This window comes from Xenopus laevis, chromosome 4S (genome assembly GCF_017654675.1).
Source record: "Xenopus laevis strain J_2021 chromosome 4S, Xenopus_laevis_v10.1, whole genome shotgun sequence".
NCBI lineage: Eukaryota > Metazoa > Chordata > Amphibia > Anura > Pipidae > Xenopus > Xenopus laevis.
The window spans coordinates 94777674-94801972 of record NC_054378.1 but is presented as its reverse complement, the minus strand read 5'-3'; the positions used below and the strand labels follow the sequence as shown (position 1 = coordinate 94801972).

The window sequence follows — 24299 nt, the reverse complement described above, 5'->3', positions numbered from 1 at the left end:
TTTCTTCAAATTTTCCAGGGCAGACGCATGTGCAGTAGAACTAAATAGGCGACTTCTTTGTTAAAGTTCGGCTTTTCGTGCTACTCCGTGCAAAGAAAGAAGGAGGAAGCAGGTCACTCTGTGGTGCTCACTGGAAGAACCCGGGCCGGTGCAGTTTTCTGCTGATCGGAGCACTGGCCCCAGGTGTGAGGTAATTATATACAATTACTTGGGTGTGCCTAACTTTTGGCACCCCCCAAATAGAGTGCCTTTCCTTCTTTAACTGCAGATACAATTCAGCTTGTACAAATGACCTAATACGGAATTACATGGCATCTAGACATCAGACCTCAATGAAATTGGTACCCAGTATCAAACTGCTGCACATTACACAACTGCTGCATATAAACACACCCTGGTGTGATTAAATGCAGCAGTTGTGTAATGTGCAGCAGTTTCTATTAAAAACATGCTGTTTCTGGGGTTGGTGTATTTGGCTACAGGGTCTGACGTACAACTACATGCGCGGGGTCCTACCCTGTTCTGACACATATTGATTGCGTCACTGCCTGCAGTCGGCCTTCGCTTCGCCTGAGCGCAGATTTACACTTGACTGTTTTGGTAAACAACGTAGCGACTCGAACTTGCATCTAGACGAAATAGATAAGAGGTTCCTGCTTTTCCACCCACAAGTAACGCAATTCCAGTGCAAAGTTATTAATGGGTGTAGCAATATGGATGCCGTCCCGTGAGAAAGGGGTGTAGCAATATGTCCGACTTCCTGTTGCAACTGTGTATTTTGCGAAGTTCCGTGGCGAGCTCCTCCTTCAGCCCTTTGTCACTCCTTCTAGTTCTTTCTAGGGTGTCTGTCTGAGCTACTCGGTACAACGTGTCTTCTTCATTATGGACCAGCGGAAAGTGCGGGAGCTGCAGGAGTTCGTGCGGTTGTGTCAGAGTAACCCAGACATTTTGCACTGCCCCGAGTTCAAGTTCTTTGCGGACTGGCTCATTAGGTAATGCCTTGTAACTGCGGTGCCACTTCCATATTGGACGTTTGGGTTCATTTACACGGGGCTGCATGGAGTCTGTACAACTCGTTTACCTGGCACCGTGTGTAATTTATAGAGGCCTCTTTTCTAATGTATGCAGTTGTCTTTTATTTCTCATGCAGGGATTGTCATATATGTTCGGAAAGACCTTTAGCGCTATTAGTTCTTGTACTTCCGCGTGAGCTATAGGGCTGAACTTTTGGCACTCCTGCCCCACCGTAGCCCTCAGTTGTCAAGTCACAGTGCCGCAGGCAGTTCTTCCATAGCTACAGCCCCTTCTATTGATGCATATAGTTGCATAAAGACGTGCAGCATGTGGTGGCCTTTCAGCTCACTATATCCGGTACTCTTATAAGGCATACTACACCCATAATAATTGCACTTTATGCCCACTATAGTGCTGCAGTAGTTTGTTTGTACCCATTAAAGGAGACATATAGGATAAATGAAAAAAATAAAAATAACATTTGTAGACAATTATAAGTAATATATGGTTTTGCTTTTCCATGGTGCTAAAATTGGGGGATGGGCGTGTCATAATGGTCCCTGCCAGAAGCAAAGTAGGAGGGGGACAGCCAATCACAGCCCTGCAGTCCCACAAGCACAGACAAGCTTCAGTTCCCTATCAGGTCCTGCTAGCTGCTGATTGGTTCCTGTCCTACAGTACAGTAAGCTGAGAGCTGCCGGCTCCCCTGCTCAGCGTGGGAATTTAAAGCGCAGGAAGTGGAAGGGAGGGATTATGAGTTTTTGCAGGAATATTCAATAAATCAGCCTGAGACACTATGTTTTCAAGCACAACTCTTCTATATCTATATGAGTAAATTGCATTGGTACGATCTTATTTTCACACAAAATGTTTCCTTTAACAGTTAGTGGTGTTCTGCTGACCAGCCCATGACTAATTCCTCCATATACAGTACAACCCCCATTTTATGTTTTTCAGGGGACCAGAAAAAAAAAGGTGTACAATCAGGGGTATTGTATTATGCATAATACAGAGAAACAGAGAATCTGTGGAGTGGGGGGAGAAGGAAACAAAATATTACCAGTTCATCTGTCAAGAAAGCAATCTGATTATATTAGCGAACCCATTGTTAAGAAGTATAACACTTTTTTTAGATTGTAAGCAGTATTGAGCAGGACCCTATTTGCCTTTCGTATGTTCACTAGTGATGAGTGAAGCATTTTGCAGAGAAAAAGATGCCCATTAAGAAATGTTGCATGAAAAAACGGCCATTGGCAAATATGTTTCCTTTTCACCAATTTTGGTGAAGTGAAACGGGTCAGATTTGCCCATCACTACTGCTGACTTGCCAGTGCCGGCTATTGGTAACTGGTGAAAGGAAATCTCAAAACAAATTCCACACATCTGAATGTTTTGTTTTTTTTTTCTTCATGCATTTATGTCTGTACAGGTATGGGATCTGTTATCCAGAATTACGGAAAGCCTGTCACCGATAGACTCCATTTTAGTCTTATAATCCAAATTTTTAAAAATGATTTCCTTTTTCTCTGTAATAATAAAACAGTACATTGTACTTGATCCCAACTATGATATGATTAATCCTTATTGGAAGCAAAACCAGCCAATTGGGTTTATTTAATGTTTACATGATTTCCTAGTAGACTTAAAGTTATACTGACACTAAAAAACTACTTTTTAAAATATGAATGAACATTAAAACTTACCTATAGGTCATGTTGATTATTCTTTTGCTGAGAGGTTTGTTTTTGTAAGTAATTGTTAGTTGAAGTTTCTAAACCTGACTGTTTTGCCAACTTGACTGTCCCATCTCAGCCTGTCAGAGTTTCTAATGCTAACGGACTCCTGCTTCACAAATATGGCAGCTCCCTCATATATGAACACAGGGAGTCATATAGGTAATGTAAAATCATTGGACAAATGCTTTATGACAAAATTATAAGTAGCATGCAAAGTCAATTTTATGGTAATGAAAAAAAGGTTTAATTTCTGGTGTCAGTATCTCTTCAAGGCACGAAGTTTCAAATTACAGAAAGATCTGTTACCCCAGGTCCCAAGCATTCTGTATAACAGGTCCCATACCTGTACAATGATATGCCTTTTAAAATTTGTTTCTGTTGCCTTGTCACTGTTCCTTGTAATTACTTTTACTTAACCCAATAGAAGGTAAAATGTACCCACACATGTTTACTTATACGTCATTTGTTTTTCAGCATGGGGGCTTCAGTTCCAGCTCCTACAAACAAAGAACCACCTACACATACCAAGAAGGTAAGTCTTCCTTAATGTTTACTTAGTTCCACCAGTGAAGTAAAACTAGCCACCATATTTGGGTGATGCTGAAATGTTAGAAGCACATTAATGAATAGATGAATATGTAACACCCAACTATCTGGCTGTTCCCTTTGTGAGACTTTTCTCCTATTTGATCAGGGTCCACATAGTGTTTATTATATTAGTGTTCACTTGAGATCTCCCCTTAAATTACCTTCCTGCTTCTATTCCAGGACTGTCTTGGAGAACAAATAGGCATCTTCCCCAAAACTCACTCTAACCAGACTTCAGGCTGGGCATCCAGTCACTGCTCTAGGACTCTTATCTTACAGTTTGGGAACTAGTGTCTTATAGTGATACTGCCATGACACTTATCATGGGGATCATTCTATCTAAAACAGGATTTTCCTGTATTCAACTTTATGACTTGGGCCCTGAGAGTATTGTTTTTGTAATGTACAGCCAAGCAACCTAACCAATACGACCTATCTGAGTCCGATATTGCAGCAGGTGAGATGGAGCAAGCAGTAATTGTGAAATATTAAACAGCCCTGTTACAAAGTGGTAGATAATTTTACTTGGAGCCCCTTCAGAGTACTTGCTCCCAGTATACGCCAACTCCTTTTAAACAGGCTTCCCACAATGTAACCGCACATCGTCAAAAAAAACCCTATGCAGTACGTTCTGACTTGACAATTTCACTGATGATTTTTTATTTTCTTGCCTAAATAAAGTTATCTTTTCACTAATTAATTAAAAGGCACAACTTTAATATTTCAACCAACCAGGCACACTTTAATCTTCTAAAAGGGTAGTTCAGCAGCTCTTCAATTTGGTTTTTCAGCAGCTGTCTGTTTCTTATTTAGTTGGCAGCCAGACGGTGGTTTGAATGAGAGAATGGAATATGAATTGGTAAGGTACACAATAGGAAGTTAAATTAGTATAACAATAACATTGTAGCTGCATGGAGCTATAGTTTTGGTATCTGGGGACATACAGGCATATGAAAAAGTTTGGGAACCCCTCTTAATTCTTTGGAGTTTTGTTTATCAGTGGTCGAGCTTTCAAAGTAGCAACTTCCTTTTATTATATAACACGCCTTATGGAAACCGTAGTATTTCAGTAGTGACATAGTTTATTGGATTAACAAAAAAATACAATATGCATCATAATAAAACTAGACAGGTGCATAAATTTGGGCATCCCAACAGAGATATTACATCAATACTTAGTTGAGCCTCCTTTTCCAAATGTAACAGCCTCTAAACGCCTCCTATAGCCTTTGATGAGTGTCTGGATTCTGGATGGCGGTATTTTTGACCATTCGTCCATACAAAATCTCTCCAGTTCAGTTAAATTTGATGGCTGCCGAGCATGGACAGCCTGCTTCAAATTATTCCATAGATTTTCAATGATATTCAAGTCGGGGGACTGTGATGGCCATTCCAGAATATTGTACTTCTCCCTCTGCATAAATTCTTTTGTAGATTTCCAAGTGTGTTTAGGGTTATTGTCTTGTTGGAATATCCAACCCAATATCCAACAAAAATACTTTACTAGCAATAGTATCTGCTCAAACCATAGAGTAAGGATAGTGATATTGGAACTGTTTATGATGAACTATAACAATGATACAGATTCACTGAACTAGAGCACTGGTTGCTGGTCTGCAGTTTCCATCATGCTTAATCCTTAATAATGTGCTATAGAGTCCTGGGAGTTGTAGTTTACCAGCAACACTGCTCAAGAAGGCATATGTCAACTTTTAAAATTCACAAATGTTTTACACTGTATTGAACACTGCAGGGATCACTTGAGTGGTTGGGAAAGAGAAGGGCTACAACAAGCAGCTGGGCACTGCCCCGTATAAATTAATAGAGAAAGTTATGATCACCGTTATACTGTTACTTCTAGTGGCAGTGCAATTCAGTTCAACGCTTTATATTAAAAAAGAAAACAAGAACAACACAATATTTATGCCGATTTCCTACTGCTTCATAACACATAATTAACCATATTGATCCCAGAGGAAAATCAAACACTTGGGAGATGTAGTTATCATCTTGGCATTTAGCACATACCAGTACAACCTTATATTGCTGGGGGGGGGTTGTTTATTAGTTAGTTAAAGGGCAACTAAAGTCTAAAATAGAATAATGTTAGAAAGGCTGTATTTTGTATACTTAATATAAACATGAACTTACTGCACCAGTAGCCTAATAAAACAAATGATTTATGCTTTTAAAGTTGGCGCAGGGGGTCACCATCTTGTAATTTTGTTAAACATCTTTGCAATACCGAGACTGGTCTGGGCTTCAGTTGGGAGGTTAAGCTTAGGGATCGTCATAAATGATCAAAACGGCACAGGTCAAATAATATCTGCCAGAAGCCGATACAGCAAGACTGATTAATAATCAGAATATACAGACTGCACTGGGTCTGTGGATACAAATCTACACAGTTGTTACAGGGAAACAAACAAAGCTGCTCGAGTTCTGGGAAGTAAGTACAGCAGTTGGGGACCGTCTGAAGTTTCCTATCTGCAGCTGTCAGAGCAAGTAAAACAAAGGGTGAATTTCACTGCATACAGTCAGGGTTCTTATAAGAACAGTACACATTTTTTAATTAAAGTATATTGGAGATAGGTTTCTTTTTCATTAAAGAAAGTAAAAATGGGATTTTATTTTTTTTGTCTTTACATTACCTGTAATCCCCACCCCTTCAATTATCTACATTCTTTTTCATTGCAGTTAGGAGCAACTACAATCTGATATTCACAAACAGACTTTGAGATTGGTCCTCTCTTGGCCACACTTACCTCACCTATATAAAACCTGCTCTAAACCAATCTGCCCCTTTTTAGTGTATGGCAAACACAGGGGATATTTACCTGTACTAGTGTTGTCAGAGTAGAAATGCATCACTCTGCCTTCCCGAAATAGAAATCACTGGCATATGACAGGTCTTGCTTGCTCCTGCCAAACCACATCCTTCGATGGTCAAAACTGTAATACTTTTATGTGAATGTCACTCTTTGCACCTTCAAGAATCCATTATGGCAGCCAACTGGTTTGCTCATGCATGGCTATCTACATATTTTATTTTTATAAGCAGTTCTGAAAATCTTGCTGGAAAATCTTACAGCATGTATTGAGTTGTATTGTATCATTTAGAAAGGCTAATCGTGTATTCAAATTTCATTTAAAGCAGAAAAGTTAAATTGGCAATGTATTTGTGGTATAAATGTTTGATTGCAGCTCCCACCAAATGTGTCCACCTTGCAGAACTAACACATCGACTTGAAAATATATTCTGTGGGGAAATGGAAACAAGAAAACTCCTGCTGGAGAATATCCAGATTTGTAAGTTCTCAATAAAAAGTGCAGAAAGACATCCACCGTGTCAGTATGGTAACCCCACTATTAAAGGTAATAAGTAACCTCTCCGGAGAGAATACCTACCCACCAGATTTAAGAAGTTTATAGGCCAAACACAATTAGTTCAATCTTCACAACCTTGGACCAAATAATATATGGAATGCCATATAGTTAAGTATAGTTTTTTTTAATTGATAATAAAAGAGCCCCCAACCGGGTTTACGCACAAGATTTGATATTGAAACAGCATTGAACAATTCAAGTTCAGTCCAAGTCCAAAATATTAATTCCCCCAGGTTGTAAGATGTTCAGTTTAAAAATCTAAAAGGTTTCCCTTTGTCTTAACCTCACTATAGATAATCGTCACCCATATATGTTTTTATCCAAGGTGGTGAAGATTGAATTGAATGTGTTTGGCCTATATACCTCTTAAATCTGGTGAGTAGGTATTCTCTCCAGAGATTTTCTTATTACCTTTAATAGTGGGGTTACCATACGGACACAGCGGATGTTTCTGCACTTTTTATTGAGTTCGTACTTATCTGGATATTATGCATTGGGAGTTTTTTTTTGTTTGCGTTTCCACACAGAATATATTTTCACGCTTATTAAAATGTAATGTTGGGGGATTTTTACATGTCCTTTAATTACTCTCTGAGATGCCGGTGCACTGGAGGGAAACTTGTAGTTCTGGGCCAGTGCTCATGCTCCTGGCCCTCTTATCTGAGTAGGCAATGGAAGTGGTGATGCCAAATAGACTGTATAGCTCTGAAGTTCTGGGCGCACTTCAGGGGCACAGTTATATTTCTCAGTGTTCCACCACAAAGTAACAAAGATCTCATATTCAGGGATAATTCTGCTGCAAACTGCTCCCACATTGCCGTACATAGAGTTTAAATATAGGAGCAGGAATTTGGACTCGCTCTCTGCTATGAAATGTTTGTAACATGAAGTTCTTAGTGTTGCGATTGGGAAGTGGGGCCTGGGATCTGTTTATTGGTGCTATAATAAAAAAAACTTTGTGTGTGTATATAGCCGGTTTCAAATTATTCTCCTCTTCAATAGTAACACTTTTCCCATTTTTTAAATGTAATCCGTTTCCCTGGGTGTCTTATTTTCCACATCCCGCACTTTTCTCAGCAGTAACGATGTTCCTTGTTCACAGGAGACACCAGTGAAGGAAGAGAGAACACCCTCGCCTCCCCCCAAACCAGAGAGTGAGGAGAGTGATATTGGTAATTAACTTCTCCCTTCTTTATAATGTCAGGCTGTAGGTATGTAGTAGTAGACTTCATCAGAGTGGAGTTGACCTGAAGAGGGTCTTCATCTCATTCTGTGGCAAATAGTGCAAATAGCTGTAAAGGTGGCCATAGACGCAAAGATCCGCTCGTTTGGCGACATCAACAAACGAGCGCATCTTTCTCCGATATGCCATTAACGAGCATGGCTATATTGGGGGTAATCTGAAAGTTAGGCCGTATGGCCGAACCATCAGATTATGATGCGCAATGGGCTCCGGCGGGATCGGTCAGGTCAAAATCAAACCTGTCTGATCGACCAATCTCCACCGGACGAAAGATGTTGGCACTCTCTACACACGATCCGAAAATCGTACGAATCCTCGATTCGTACGATAGGATCTGTGCGTCTATGGCCAGCTTAAGGTACACATACATACATACATACATACATACATACATTGTAGTATTAAAGCCTGGGTCCCCAACCTCTTTTAACTGTGAGCCACATTCAGATTTAAAAGGAGTTGGGGAGCAACGCAAGCATAAAAAATGTTCACCACTTGTAACCATGTAGTGTCCGTGAACTTCCAGCTAACCAGTTCAGAGCTAGATTATAAGTAAGTAATTTAAGACTTAACTTTTAATAATATTATTCTTTAAAAAAAGGTGTACACACGCTGCCATATATGAACCGACTCACTACTCTCTGTCCTAGAGAGTAGTGTGGGACCGTGTCCCTAAAACACACATTTAATTAAAACTACAGACTTATGCCCCTGAAGAAGCCGAGCGATCGGCGAAACGCGTAGGGCAGGTGACATAGGTGGACAGTGGGGAACCAGATCCCACTCGTTCCCCACGCAGACAGGTAGAATTATTTGGGGAATTGAACGGAAGGGAGGGTGAATGGGCTTAACTCCAAGCGGCACTGACTATTAAGCTGGCTGTAGATGTTGAGATTTTTAAAAGATCAGATCCTGATCGTGAGAACACGATCTTCTCAGAACGATCGTACGAATTTACCATCAACTAAAAAGACCAATTTGCCAGGAAAACAAAGGGGAGCTGCCTGCTTGGCCCTGCAAACATAGATAGATTGCACTGGGACCGACAAAGATTTTATGACCTGGCCAATCAATTTCCTGACAGATGTCGGCCGAAAAATCGTAAGATGTACGATCGTTCGAATCCCGCTAACCGCATGATAATTTCGAAGGATTGGTCGGGTTTCCCTAAAATCAGTCGTTCGGCAAGATGAATCGTCTATGGGGAGCTTTAATCTTTAACCTTTAATTGTAACTTAAAAGAATGGTTACCAACGACCACCGATCCACCTTGTGTCTCAAGTTTTAATTGTGCGTTTTAGGGACACGGTCCCACACTACTCTCTAGGACAGAGAGTAGTGAGTCGGTTCATATATGGCAGCATGTGTACACCTTTTTTAAAGAGTAATATTATTAAAAGTTAAGTCTTAAATTACTTACTTATTATATAGCTCTGAACTGGTTAGCTGGAAGTTTACGGACACTACATGTTACATGTGGTGAATTACGTGTAACTTCAGTCTGGATGTTTATAAGTTAATGGAATTTTTGGGAAAAATTTTTGGTTTCATAAAAAATGTTCCTTGGTGGAGCAAAATAAGGGCTTTGATTAGCCATTTGGTAGCCCCTATGTGGACTGGCAGCTACAGGAGACTCGGTTTGACAGTACATCTGGTTTTTATGCAACCAAAACCTGTCTCCAAACCAGAAATTCAATAATAAGCACCTGCTTTGAGGCCACTGGGAGCAACATCCAAGGGGTTTGTGAGCACTGTTTTGCTCATGAGCCACTGGTTGGAGATCACTGTATTAAAGTATCACATCCATATGCCAGTGTATCTGAAGGCTCATATTGATGTGGATTCATTTACCTAATTTGTTTGTATGGTTTGTTTTATTTTGGCTCCAGAGATTGATAACGAGGGAGTGGTTCCTGGAGATGATGATGAACCACAAGAGATGGGAGATGAATCTGTAGAGGTAATTAGGTGGTGTTCCAAGCTATGTGCTTGTTTTGTCCTGTTTATATGTATCATTTATATAACTATAGCTTGTTGTAATTTTAGTCTCACATTTAGGTGCATATTTATTAACATTGGAGTGGAGACAAACATCACCTGTTGATGTTGCCCATAGCAACCAATCATCGTAGCTTTTGTTTTGTAACTTGTAGGTGACTATTCAAATCTAATTTCTGATTCGATGCTATGGGCAACATCACCAGTGATGTTTGTCTCTATATTAATACACCCTTAGAGGCCTATTTATTATACTGTGTAAAATGAAATTTGCCCAAAAAAAAAAAATTCAGTTTTTACGCCTTTTTTATACATCCGTGTGTGGCAAATTTTACACCATGTTTGTTTTTTACACCACATAATAAATCTGCCCCTTAGTTTTTATTGGTGCCTCCCCCCCCCAAATCCAATACACACATTGTTAAAAAAGCTTTGTTTCCACAGGTTACGGAAGAAATGATGGATCAGGCCAATGAAAAGAAAGTAGAAGCAATTAATGCTTTGGGAGAAGGTGCGTATTGAAAGCTACAGTGAGTCATTTAGGAAATATACCAGAATTAATATTAACATGTATTTATAGAGCACCAACATCTTGATCAGCGCTGAAAATTAAAATGGGTCGTCTCTGTTTTTTTCTGTGTTCTGTATTGTTCTCCATTTTTGTTGATTGTGATCGGCATAGATGTAGGGCAGATGTCCACAACCCATGAACCACATTCAGATGTAAAGAGTTGGGGAGCAACACAAACATGAAAAATGTTCCTGTTTGGTGCCAGGACCATTTGGTTGCCCCTATGTGGACAGACAGCCTACAGGACACTCTATTTGTCAGTACACCTGGTTTTATGGAACCAAAACTTGCCTCCAAGCCAAAAATAGAAGCACCTGCTTTAAAGGCCACTGGGAGAAACATCCAAGTGGTTGGTGAGCAACATGTTGCTCAGGAGCCACTGGTTGGGGATCACTGGATGTAGGGAATCCTTGGAAAAATGTAATGTTCCATGACGATAAGCATTTGACACACAATTTGTATTGTTAACATTTTTAACTGGAACCTGCCAGTGTTAATTTACTCAATGCTTTGTTATTTAAAAATAAATCTAGGCATGCACTAAACCCAGACAGAGATTACTAAAGGCACGAGCACTAGTTTATAAAAATCCACCCAGAAACGACCATTTTTCCAGTTGTTTTAAAGTTATTTGTAAATGTAATTGCAGGTGAAAGCTGTGTATGTTTATCCCTTTTTGTTTTTCTGGGACTGACTTTTAAAGCAATACAGCAGGAGTCTGGTCGCTTTTAGCAGCTGCGTTGAACATTGTTTCTATGTCAGAGCCAGGAGTGCAGTGAAACAGATACTGCTTTAAATAATATTTACATTTACACATATCTTTAAAACCACTAGGAATTTATAATCTTATAAATAAATTAAGCTTTGCATTTAGCCAAATGAATCTGGCCTGTAATGACACAATTTAGGCCCCACTTGCGTTGTGGTTTGATGAGTTCAATTATTACCAGTTTGTGCTGCTCATGGCGTAACTTTTTGTTTGTTTTTTAAACTGTCACCAGGTGAGCTTGAAAAGGCCATTGAACTGTTTACTGAAGCCATAAAACTGAACCCACGGATCGCAATTTTATATGCAAAAAGAGCAAGGTGAGGCTCTTTATTTCTAATTCTTGTTCAGGCTGAACTTTATGCAAATCTGTCAACCTTGACCGCTATGCAACTAAATTATGCAGGATACTGCTTCAGGGCCAGGATAATAAATATATATTTGTGTGTAATATACATATTTGTGTTCAGAATAATAGCACTTCGATATCACGAACCTGATCAGTTGCTGTTTTTGTCAGAAATTATATTTCTAATCGGCAAATCATTTACTAGTAGGCGTAGCAGAGTAATAGAAAACCAACAGACCCAACAGTCATGACAACCATGCTACTGATTCTGTGTAATTGAATCTTTGAGACTTGTTCAAAATAATAGCAGTGTGGAGTTCAATTAGTGAGGTCATTCATTCTGGGAAAAAACAGGTGTCAATTATGGCCCCTGTTTAAGGAAGGAAGGCAGCAAATGTTGTGCATGCTGGTTATACTGCAAAACATTAAAGAAGTGCAGAAAATGATAGATCATCTAAAATGATCTCAAATGTTTTAAAATGGCAACTAAACCCTGAAAGACGTGGAAGAAAATGAAAAACTACCAAATGGATAGAAGAATAGCCAACATTAAAAAAAATGCCTACGTGAAGCCAAGTTATCGGAAAGAAACCCCCTGCAAAGTCCCATTGTTGGAAAAAAGACGTGCTGAAGAGGTTACAATTTGCTGAAGTACACATTGACAGACCTAAAGAGAAATGGCACAACGTTTTGTGGACTGATGAAAACAAGATTGTTCTTTTTGGGTCTAGTGGCCAAAGACAGTTTGTCAGATGACCCCCAAACACTGAATTCAAGCCACAGTATATTGTGAAGACCATGAAACATGCTGGAACAAGCATCATAATATGGGGATGTTTCTCATACTATGGTGTTGGGACTATTTATCACATACCAGGGATCATGGATCAGTTTCAATACATTAAAATACTTATGCCAAAGAGGAAATGCCCTTGAAATGGGTGTTTCAACAAGATAACGATCCCAAACACACCAGTAAATGAGCAACATCTTGGTTCCAGACCAACAAGATTGACGTTATGGAGTGGCCAACCCAATCCCTGGACCTTAATCCAATAGAAAACTAGTGGGGTGACATCAAAAATGCTGTTTCTGAAGCAAATGCAAGAAATGCAGAAGAATTGTTGAAAGTAACCGGTGCCAGAAGCTGGTCGACTCCATGCAACACAGATGTGCAGCAGTTCTCAGAAACACTGATTATACAACTAAATATTAGTTCAGTGATTCAAAGGAAAACAAAATCTTGAAACATTTTTCAGTTTATACAGTGAATGTTTGAGATGTTTGCAAAGAAGAATGCAGTCACTGCTATTTTTTGGAACAGCCCAATATTCCCTTTTTCATTGATAACATTTTCTTCATGTTTTGCTTTGGAATAGAATGTGCAGTGTTCCCAATGCATTTGCGTGTATGAAAATAAAAGCTGTTATAAGGATTCTGCTATTATTCTGAACATAAATGTATATAACAGTCCAATGTGCTGGCACTCATGTATATGAGAATGTAGGATGCCATGACAACAGATCCAACGAGCCAAAAAAGTTCCACACTCACAGCTCTTACCTAGAAAGAATTAGGTAATTTTATTAGTGGAGACTGAAGTTTGGGGTTTAAAATAAAAAAAAAAAAAACCATACAGGGCAACTTCCCTTGCTGCTGACTTGTGCATTGTGGTATTCACCATTGTCAACATTTAACATAATCCTTAGTTAATTGTATCCACCCATCCTATTAGGTTATAATCTTTTAAACAGGGCAGACTGTCCTTAAAGGCAATAATCATTTGTGTCTAGTGATGGGCGAATTTATTCGACAGGTGCGAATTCGCGCGTTTCGCCGCCAGCGAATAAATTCACGAAACGCCCGCAAAAATTCGCCGGCGTCAAAAAATTTTTTTACGAAAAACGTACGCCGGTGCCGTTTCGCGAATTTTTCGCCGTTTCTCGAAATTCACGAATTTTTCGGCGAAGCGAAACGGCGCAAATTCGCCCATCACTATTTGTGTCCTGTTATTCTGTACAGGAAAACTATACCCCCCAAACAATGTAAGTCTCTCTAAAAATATATTGCATAAATCGGCTAATATGTTAAACCCTGCTTCATGTAAATAAACCATTTTCATAATAACACACATTTTTAGTAGTATTTGCCATCAGGTAATCATAAATAGAAAATTGCCATTTTAAAAAATAAGGACTATCTCCTGGGATCATAGGATTCACGGTTAACACAAACAATCCATACATGTTAGGTCACATGAGCCAATTAACAGAGAGAGTTGTGTCTTTTGCTTCCACACTTCTTCCTGTTACAGTTAGAGTTGAAGTATTTCTGGTCAGGTGATCTCTGAGGCAGCACAGAGACCATCACGAAATGGTGGCTCAAGGCAAGAGATGTTAAAGGACAATATTTACTTAAATATATAGACCAGTTTGCTAAGATTCTTTAATATGCCACTTAATTTGATATAAACCATTTTACTTAAAAAGATATAAACTGTTGCTTAAGTATTCATTTTGGGGGTATAGTTTTCCTTTAAATAGTGTTACAATTTCTCTCTTCTGTATAAGTTGATTGTGGACAGGATAGAGCATCAAATCCTGCAAGAATTAGATTTATGTTTTAGTACAATTTTTAAAAAGAAAATAATAAAAATATACATATATGTGTTTTATTTGTGTGCGTCTTGTATTTTGCATATATATATTTATTTACAGTTCTTTTTTTGCAACCAGTTATTTGGTGTAATAGACTAGACTACACAGAATGATGTTAATCTTTGTTTTATTTTTAGTGTGTATGTTAAGCTACAGAAGCCAAACGCAGCAATCCGTGACTGTGACCGAGCAATAGCCATTAATCCTGATTCAGCACAGCCATACAAGTGGAGGGGGAAAGCACACAGGTGAGACATTCACAACTAATTGAAGGGCCACGGCAGTAACAAATGACATGCTTTTGATGTTTTGGACAAGAATTTAGTGGAAATCTGAATGTTTTCAAAATGCTTTTAATATCCTGCAGTCTTGTTACATGTGATGTAGTTAAGACTTTATGTATGCATGTGCAGTTCCAACACTTTTCCACTGATCCTAGCAACCGAATAATCATTTTAATGGGAATGTGGAATTTATAGAAAATAGCATTAGCATTCTCACCTAACATTAAATCTGGCTGCTAGAGAGAGAGAGATTTGGGCCTTTCTGTCTCCAGCCATCCTACATTGTGCTTGGGAATGCTTGTGTATAACATTCCTGCAGCCATGACTGCATATATTGCTGACCAAACAGAACGGGGGGTCATGTAAAATAAGAAATGGATAACAGTCCAGTTGTGAACATGAGGTGCATGATGTGTTTTTTGTGGCTCCTTGAGGACCCAACACATGGCCCATCAGTTTGCTTGCTAGACATGAGAGGGCCCATACACGACCATAATTGCAAACTTCAAGGTTATACCTAAATTCTGAAATTGAAAAAAACCATGACCCGGACATAGATCATTCATAACTTCAGTTTTCTCGGCTAATGCAGCAAACCTCTTTATACTGAATTTACGAGTAAGCTTTTAAGTCCTCCAGGACCCTAAATCTAGGAATTTTAAGGTGCCTTAGTGGCTATTGATCATACAATCGACTTTAATTATCTAACATGCCTTGTTAAATAGACTTCTAGGACACTGGGAAGATTCCGCCCATGACCTGGCCATAGCATGTAAACTGGATTATGATGAGGACGCAAGCACTTTACTGAAGGAAGTGCAGCCACGAGTAAGTGACCAATAATCAAATACTTCCTGTGCTGTATCTGTTATCAAAGACTTTGTAATAATTCATAGAATTACAGTTTGATCATAGGACAGATGTGCATGTTCTACTGCTTTTTAAACAACCCCTTTTAATATGTATGCATGTATAACTATTTGTAAAGCACTGTGAGGACCCACAGCACTGTACAGTATATACATATAAACACAGGGCCCTGCTAAATATTCCCTGTTTGTTAGCCATTGAAGAAAACAGAGTAGCACAGAAGAGTAAGTTTCATTGTGCATATTTCATTGTGTTTACTGCTTGCAGAATAACATTTAGCTGTGTGTAATAGCATCTGTGATGCTTCTTTTTTCAAGAGGTAGTGAAAATGGGGCAGATTTATAGGCAAAAGTGGTGCAGGTTGGGTGGGGGGAGAGAGATGACTGTTTACAGATACTACTTTTATGTGAGGCTTTTTTGTAGCTGATGATATAGTGCAGGGATAGTTGCTCCATGCACTCTTGAACATCAACTCCAAGAATCACTTCATTAAGATGGAATTCTGGGAGTTGCAGTGTGCAACACAGTGAGTTATTATGGTGCCTTTACAATGGCAGTACATATTGATCTCAAATATGAAACCTAAACCTTTGTATCTAAACTCCCAGTCTTCCTACTTTTGTGTGCTTAGCCTGCTGTTCCCTTATTTTAGGCAAATAAAATTGCAGAGCATCGGAGAAAATACGAACGCAAGCGTGAGGAAAGAGAAATAAATGAGAGAAAGGAGCGTCTGAAGAAAGCCAAAGAGGAGAATGAGAGAGCACAAAGGGTGAGTGAGAGTCCCTCTTGTTATTTGCTCCCTTTCATCTACTCTCAGGTCACAACTAGTGTAACTCCTCCCTGTGTTTATAGGAAGAAGAGGCTCGTCATCAGGCAGGAGAGCAGTTTGGTGGATTCCCAGGTATATTTGCATGATTAGTGGACCTTCAGACTAGTGACGGTATCATTCTTACTACAATACTTGCTTTAGAATAATCCTAAATCACTGTGTGGCACAATATGGTTGGTGAATTGCAGCAGACAAACTTCCCCTATGTGCCAGATCCCTAATAGTTTGAATGAATTTCCTGTCTATGATTTCTTTATATTTTATTTCACAGGTGGGTTCCCTGGAGGAATGCCTGGCATGGGCGGAATGCCTGGCATGGGCGGAATGCCTGGCATGGGCGGAATGCCTGGCATGGGCGGAATGCCTGGCATGGGAGGAATGGCTGGAATGCCAGGAGTCAGTGACATTTTATCAGATCCAGAAGTGCTGGCAGCCATGCAGGTAAGGATTTAAATGCCTATAGTGTTCATGATTAAGGGGTTAGGCTGTTCATGGTGCTAGGGTTTCTTCCTTCATATAAAATGGGTCTGTGACTTTGGGTTAAGTATTTATATGTGCAGTGATTATGTACAATTAATTACAGTAACATATTTTCTCCCTAGGACCCTGAGGTGATGGCTGCATTTCAAGATGTAGCTCAAAATCCAGCCAACATTTCAAAGTATCAGAACAACCCCAAGGTGATGAACCTAATCACCAAACTGTCAAGTAAATTTGGGGGAAGTGCATAACCTGCTGAGGAGTCTAAGCAATACAGGAAATAAGCCAATGGTCGGGCCATATCCGTTATCACGCTGGTGTGGCCTGCTGTATTTTCTTCTCCCTTATTACCCTCTGATGTGATTGCTGCTGTACCACAGAAATCAGCCAGCATTCAGCATTTATTCCTATGACAGATACGGTTCTAGAGATATGGAGGTTAATGTTCATGTTTTGATTTTTTCCTAGCTTGTCTGGAAGGAGTTTGTGTTTTAATAGGCAAATTCAGTCCCATTCTGGAGATGCAGTCCACTTTATCCAAGTATACTTTGTATATTAGCACTGTAATAAAGTAGGGCAATAAAAGCACTTGGCTGTTTTTCCTCCAATTGGCCACCATGTCCAAAGCAAGTTATCTGAAAGAAAAATCTGGAATCTGTATGTACTCCTCCTAAAGCCTGAGATTTCACTGGATTTTATTAATAAAGGCCGTTTCACCTCTCCGCCTCAATGATAAAGATTTTGGTACCCCTTCCAGCCACCCAATCTCCTTTCACTAATGACTTCAACATAACAAGCCATTAAAGAAGCTCTGCACAAACTGGAAAATGTGTATTTTGACTTACTTTAACTATTTTTAACTACATAAATATGCCTCCAGCTGGCAATCATCATCATTATATTTTCTGCCTTCCAAAAAATTATTAGTAGCAACTTTGGGGGATGTTAAATTTCGTGTCTTATGAATTACCCAAAGATATCGTGTGCAGGTTCTTTAGCCAGTGGCTCACATCTTTGGGGCTTCCCTCTCAAGTGGGCCCAGAGTAGTTGCTGAATAGCAGAGTAATGGCCAATGGCAAATATGGGGAGGCTTGGTGATAAATGCCTGCTTGACTTGATATTTTTGGGTCCATCAGGGTGGACTTTGTGTAAACTGTTTATTTGTTGTCCTATAACTGATTTATTGCTGTACTAATATTACCTACCTTCCTGTAACCTCCTTATGAGATGAGGACCAGCCTAGTAATTCAGTGAGTGCATGGTCTACCTCTGTTTGGACAAGGTTTATGCCAAGGGACAGGTCACTTAATGATTCACCCTTGTCCTGGGTCAGAGCTAAGCATTTGCCAGCCACCCCTGCAGCAGTGCCTGTCACGGGGGACAAGCATTAATAGAATAGAATTTCTCAACAAAAATGGTTTTATCAAAAATAGAACAGGTGTTGAGTATACGTACTTTATTTATAAAGCTAAAAAATCTATGATGCCATGTTCAGTATTAAGTTTGGATGCTGAAAAAGCTTTTCGACAATATTTCTTGGAAATAGCTTTCTGAATGTTGTGATAGATTTGGTTTTAGAGGGCAAATTTATTACATTACTTAATTTCATTTATTCCAATCCTAAAGCGACAATCGTTGTAGCAGGAGAAGTTTCAGAATCTTTTGGTCTTTTTAGGAGAACTCGTCAAGGCTGCCCCCTGTCACCACTCCTGTTTAATAACTCCATGGAACCCCTAATTAGATTCTTAGACTCATCTAATTAGGGGTTCCATTGCTAATTGATGGTAAACATATCAAATCATTAGCATATGCTGATGACCTCCTTTTAGTTGTTAGTAACCCTACTCTAACTCTTAAAAGTATCTTTCATTTTTGTTGATTATTATAAAACATTTTCAGGATATATAATTAATTCAAGCAAAACTGACATATTAAATATCTGCAATGTAATCCCAAAACAATTACTTGCAGATATTCAATTTAAACCGCCTTCTGGTAAAATAAAATACCCACATATTCTAATCTCTTCTGACCTCTCCAAATTATACTCTTTAAATTACACCCCTTTAATCCAGGCAATGAGTGCCCTTTGCAAAAAATGAATTTAATAGCCCACTAAATGTAATGGGAAGAGTGGCACTATTTAAAATGTTAATTTTTCCTAAAATAGTGTATCCCATTCTTAATCTTCCATTATTGCTAAAACATCCAGACATGCAAAACTTAGACTGAATCGTTGGCAATTTTATTTGGCATAAAAAAAAGACAAAAAATTCTTTAGTTAGGAACTGAGAAATTCTAAATGTTCAGGCTTAATGTTCTGGAATTCAGGAAATTTAATGTAGCAGCAAATACAAAATATATTTTAGAGTGGTTATCTGGTAAAGATAAATTTGCTAATCTTGACTTGGAACTATTTTTAGACTCTAAAGAGCATATTATTTCACCTATGACTAAGGGATCATTTCCCGAAACGCGTCAGGATATACAGCAGTAATAAATCTTCTCCAGAAGTGCCGTCAATTTGTTCCTCCATTCATTGTACCTTAGCAGTCGGATACTGCTGGACAGAGCACCTGGACAAGTACCTGTGGGGAGCAGTAGCGGTCCTTTTTTCTAGTCTCCTATTATTTCTTCTCTTCATAAAGATTGGTCTGATCAGCATATAGATATTAAAAGAAATCCGGTTTACAGAGATACTGTCATTACATGGAAGATTTTGTGCAAACAGAATAATTTAAATTATAACAGCTTGCCCTTCCTCTCTCCATTTTTCTTAAGGTTTTCATAAAAAGCAAAGAAATCAGTTTTCTTATAAGTGGAGAAAAATTGGTATATTCCAAATTAGACATATTATAGATCCAAGATAAGAAATGTATAACTTCGAGAGAAAGAGAGATTAAGTTATTCAGAGATCAGACAAGATTTTCAACTCACAATTAAAGAAAGACCAGTATTATGAATCTATATTACAACTAACAGAAGACCTTAAACTAAATAGTATTCCAGGAATATCAATGCATCTATCTGATACTCGCCAATGATGTTGACCCACTAACTAAATCTAGAGAAAAATGGTATTTTTTGGAAATCAATATTACATCTAAGGATCTCCTGAAATCCTTCCAAAATTTTAGAAATTCCGAGGGTTGGAGAAACCAGCAGTATCGGTTCATGCACCTTGGTTATGGATTATTATTCCAGAATTCTACTGATTATCAAAAGATTTATTTTTCTCCAAAATGTAAAGAACGTTGATTCTTTTTTCATTACATTTGGCTGTGCCCATTTATCAAAAACCTTTGGGAGAGAATTACATGTTTATTAAAAACTCAATCAACTTAGATATTATATGGAGTCCACAATTAGCATTATTGGATATGAAAGATTTGTTTTAGTTGGTAAATAATATTTCTTCTAACTTTCCAGTTGAAATTTTAGATTTCTGTTGGTAAGTTATGGCAGCTACTCGAAAATCTATATTTTTGTGCTGGATTAGAGAGAAGCCTCCAACTTTGAAACATGTATTTTCATATTTATATAATTTATGTATTCAAGAAGTTATTCGATGCAGAGTTGTTGATTTATCTCAGAGATCAAATTAAACTTAGATGGTCAATTTATATTGCAACTCTAGATGACAACAAAAGGAAATTTATCCATAAACTAATAAGGAAAGTTGATTAAAAAGCCAGTTATATAATATAGAGGCTATACCATTCACATGATTTATATCCATAAATGAATTTTGATTGGATTCAAACTTATCTTGCCAAGCTTTTTTTTTTTCCTCTGCGATGGGTTTTTTAGTTTCGGGATTCTATCTCCTAAGATAAAGATCATTGGATCAAGGTTCACCCGTTCTATATATCCCTGTACCATCTTTCAGTAGCTATCTAGTTTTGAACATCCCCAGAACATATGCAGTAAGGAACCCTCTTGTTCTTTACATCTCCAACACACTGGAGTGGAGAAATCAGGAAACAATTTATGTAGCAAGACTGGGGTATGATACCATCCCATAATAATCTTGTAGATGTTTTCCTTAACTGAGGCACATATTGAAGTTTTTCCTGCATTTTCCCAAATTCTCTCCCAGCGTGAGATTGTGATCTCCGTGCTCCGGGCCTCTGACCAGCGAGTCATATACTTATGAGGAGTTTGTCTTGCCAAGCTTTTAATTGAAAGAAGAGAACAGGTCTAATTGTTTTAACACTTCTCGTTTATTGTTCATATGAACATTTTTGAACATCATTTGCATAGGCATATTTGTCAAATCAATTTAATTTATTGCAAAACTCAAAAAGAATTTAAAAAGAAAAGGAATGGATTAGAACATTATAAAAGTGTCCCATCTTTGAGCAGAGAATAAACAGTGTGAACTGTACTTATACCTTGTACTTCCTGATCTAATATACAGCCCTGACACTGTGAGTCACTCTGTGAAGAAAGTCCCTGGAAAAACTTTGGTGTTAGTACAAATCCTTGTTTTAAAGAAACTGCAGTCATGCACCCCTGCATTCGCTGGTCGGAATACTCCATGCGGCACTTCCTGTTGCAACTACTTAAAGGCCACATACAGACAGGTGGCTCCACGAAATTCAGGGTGGCAAGATTTAGATGAGTGCAGGCAAGAAATACCTTCAGACACAAGGTCTCCGTCAGTTTCATATTGTCTTTGCTCACCAATCATCTGGCTGGATATGCTGAAACACAAAGCTTGGCTCCTCTGTATATATTCCAGTGATGAGCAACATGAAAGATTTCAGGGCCTTCATTTGTGTTACATGGCTATTCACAAGGGCAGCTCATTACAGCCCAAAGTATAAAGCAATACATTTTAATAAAATCTAGTAATAATACACTGATAATCTTATTAATAATCATACCTTACTGACACAGCATTTTTGTATCTATATTAGGTTTTATTGCTCTGTTGTGCTGTCACAATCATACATACTTGTGTTGTAAGCTGCCCATACAGCACTTGTATTATGGGCCGGCGGGAGGGTCTGCTCTGGAATTGGAAAGATTAGCAGGAGCTGCTGATGCAGTCTTAACAGGTCTGCCTTTTCTCCCTGCTAGAAAGCTTTTTAGCATTGGACAATAACACAATTTTACTTTGTAGCTATTTAACGTCACCCCTGTTCACATGTGTTCATTTAAAGAAGAACTCCATCCCCCAATTAAGAAAAGCCCCTACCTAATTTTCAGGGCTATTGAAGTATGTATGTGGGGGGGGACTATCTTGCTTAGTATGTAGGGGCTTTTCTTAATTGGGGGTTTGACTTCTTTAAATGGCAAGTAAACTACAAAATCTGCCTCATAAAAGAAAACCTAATTTTAAGTAACTTTCCATTACACATTTATCAAAAATGTTCAGTGCTTTTATTTTTAAAATCGCTATTGAAAGCATTTGCCTAACTCCTGGTTGATCCTGTTTAAACCATATTGCGTTCCCCTGCTGCCTTGTCTTACATTGTTTTAACAGTCTGAGCCACCAGGGCAGAGAACAGTAAGGGACAAACTCTTTCAATAGCAATACATATACAAACAACTTAAAATTCATATACAATTTGTAATGAATGTATATTGCAAAGTTGCTTAGAATTATGTTTTCTTTTATTAGGCAAAAACATTTTTTGGGAGTTGACATTCTCTTTAAACAGTATGGCAAACAATGAATGTTAAATTATAACTAAATGTAATTCTAAGTAATAAAGGAAGCGGAAAAATACAAATACAGATCTATTCTAACTCCTTAAGTACGGGTGGCATAAAAGACAAATACAACACTTTCACTTTTACACAGTTTATTTTGAGTTCAAACAGTTAGCTAGATAGTGTAATATTTAAATTATTGGCTAAATCATAGTTAAACAGCTGGAAAAAAAAAACCCAATCCTACAAGCATCTAAAAGGCCTAACTAGAAGCATTTCCTGAGTGCAGTTGCCTCTTTTTCCATCTCTTCTTCAGATCTCCATTTATCTGGAGTGTCCTTCTCTTCTTTGTCATGGTCCTGCAGCTCCTCATAAATCTGATCATTCCTTTTAAAATCTCCTGCTCTCCGGGGAAGGATGTGCACATGGACATGCTTAACAGTTTGTCCTGCTTCTGGACCATCTTGGATAGAGATAGTGAGGGAGGTACCACCAAAATGGGATTCCACTACACTGGCCACTTTCTGGACAGTCGTAAACAGGTCACTGACTTCTTCTGGCCTTAGTTCTCGGAAGCGGTTTGCTGGACGGAGTGGACAGACAAGAACATGACCAGGCACCACTGGCTTTCTGTTCACCAGAGCAAAAGAAAGTTCAGATCTAAAGAAAATAACTGACGGTTTGATAAGGTGTTGGCCAAACCTTAAGGTCATTGCAAAATATAGCAACAAGAGTGCAAAGCTTTAACAAAACACTAGTGTGTTTCTTTATAGAATGGTCTGTTGTACAATGATGTAGCCCAAGTATTTCCTGAAAAAAACAACAGTAACAGCCACATGTCACTTTTGCTGCACCCTAAATATTCCCAAAAGGCATTACAACATCTATCTTATCATTAACAACAACTGATGGTAGGTGAAAAACATTATTGTATACCAAAACTAATACAGATAGATACAATTGTCGGGTAGGCAGAATCTTAGCATAATAATCATGGCATTTGCTTCTCTGTTATATTTCTTCTAGGGAAGGAATAACTGACACTGCTCATACTGCCTATCAGACATAAATGGTGGTCACTATGACCAGTGGTGAAATGTAGATTTCACTTCAATATCAGGGAGCCTGAGCAGTAACAGGTGAGAAGCAAGAAGGATTCTGAGTACAACCTACCCTTGCTTTGCGCCCAGTACCTAAGTTTTCTGCCGATCTTTAATAATGTTCCAGACGGTCATAAGCAGAGAAAACGAAGGCAGATTCTTTGTTTCATTTTAACATTTTTATTGCTGCATAAAAGGTCAGGGGCTCACCCAACATGTAGAGAGAGTCCAAAATGGCCTTGATCGGACTCAAGCAATCTTAAAGGAACCCCCATGTCCGTTTCCTAATTTATGTTGGGGTTTAGCCTGAAAAACCACAGCAATTTCAGGAAATTTCTCTGAATGGGCTTTTGGAACAAAAGCTGTTAAGGGAAAATTACAAAAATTGCTGAGCTTTTTTTGTTCTGAAACCCAGCGCGAGTCAGGAAACTCACACAAGGTTTCCTAATAGATTGCTTATGCCAAAAAGCACAAGCGATGTTAACTAGGCCCCCAATCTCCCTAGTTTAGCACAAATTATTGAGTCCAGGTCAGAGCCTAAATCAAAGAAGACTGTGAAACCTCTGGGTTAAATCTGGGTTATACATTTGCAATTTGGTCCTAGGGATGAAGGAGACTGCTGATGTCAAAGTGTGGTTGTTAAGGTAAAACAATTGTCTGTACTTAGCAATTTATTTCTTTAGTCTGGTGCAATATCTGAATTAGGTCCATGAGATGATTTGTCCTCATTTTTAAATGGCAAAGGAAAACCTTATTCACTAGTGGT

At 38.5% G+C, this 24299-nt stretch overlaps 2 protein-coding genes across 2 annotated transcripts; one reads left to right on the top strand and one right to left on the bottom strand.

Moving 5' to 3' along the window:
- Nucleotides 1-819: 819 nt before the first annotated feature.
- st13.S (ST13, Hsp70 interacting protein S homeolog) lies at nucleotides 820-17671 on the top strand. The gene is made up of 12 exons (NM_001093158.1): nucleotides 820-992; nucleotides 3225-3282; nucleotides 7828-7897; nucleotides 9858-9928; nucleotides 10411-10477; nucleotides 11539-11623; nucleotides 14447-14557; nucleotides 15319-15421; nucleotides 16116-16232; nucleotides 16316-16364; nucleotides 16564-16733; nucleotides 16895-17671. The coding sequence occupies exons 1-12, from the start codon at nucleotides 883-885 to the stop codon at nucleotides 17021-17023; spliced, it is 1140 nt and encodes a 379-aa protein (NP_001086627.1). The 5' UTR covers nucleotides 820-882; the 3' UTR covers nucleotides 17024-17671.
- A 4897-nt stretch (nucleotides 17672-22568) lies between these two features.
- On the bottom strand, nucleotides 22569-23244 carry fhit.S (fragile histidine triad S homeolog). Its single transcript, NM_001095409.1, is given in 1 exon segment — nucleotides 22569-23244. A coding segment is annotated over 1 exon segment (447 nt). The 5' UTR covers nucleotides 23147-23244; the 3' UTR covers nucleotides 22569-22699.
- Between the last annotated feature and the right edge of the window lie 1055 nt (nucleotides 23245-24299).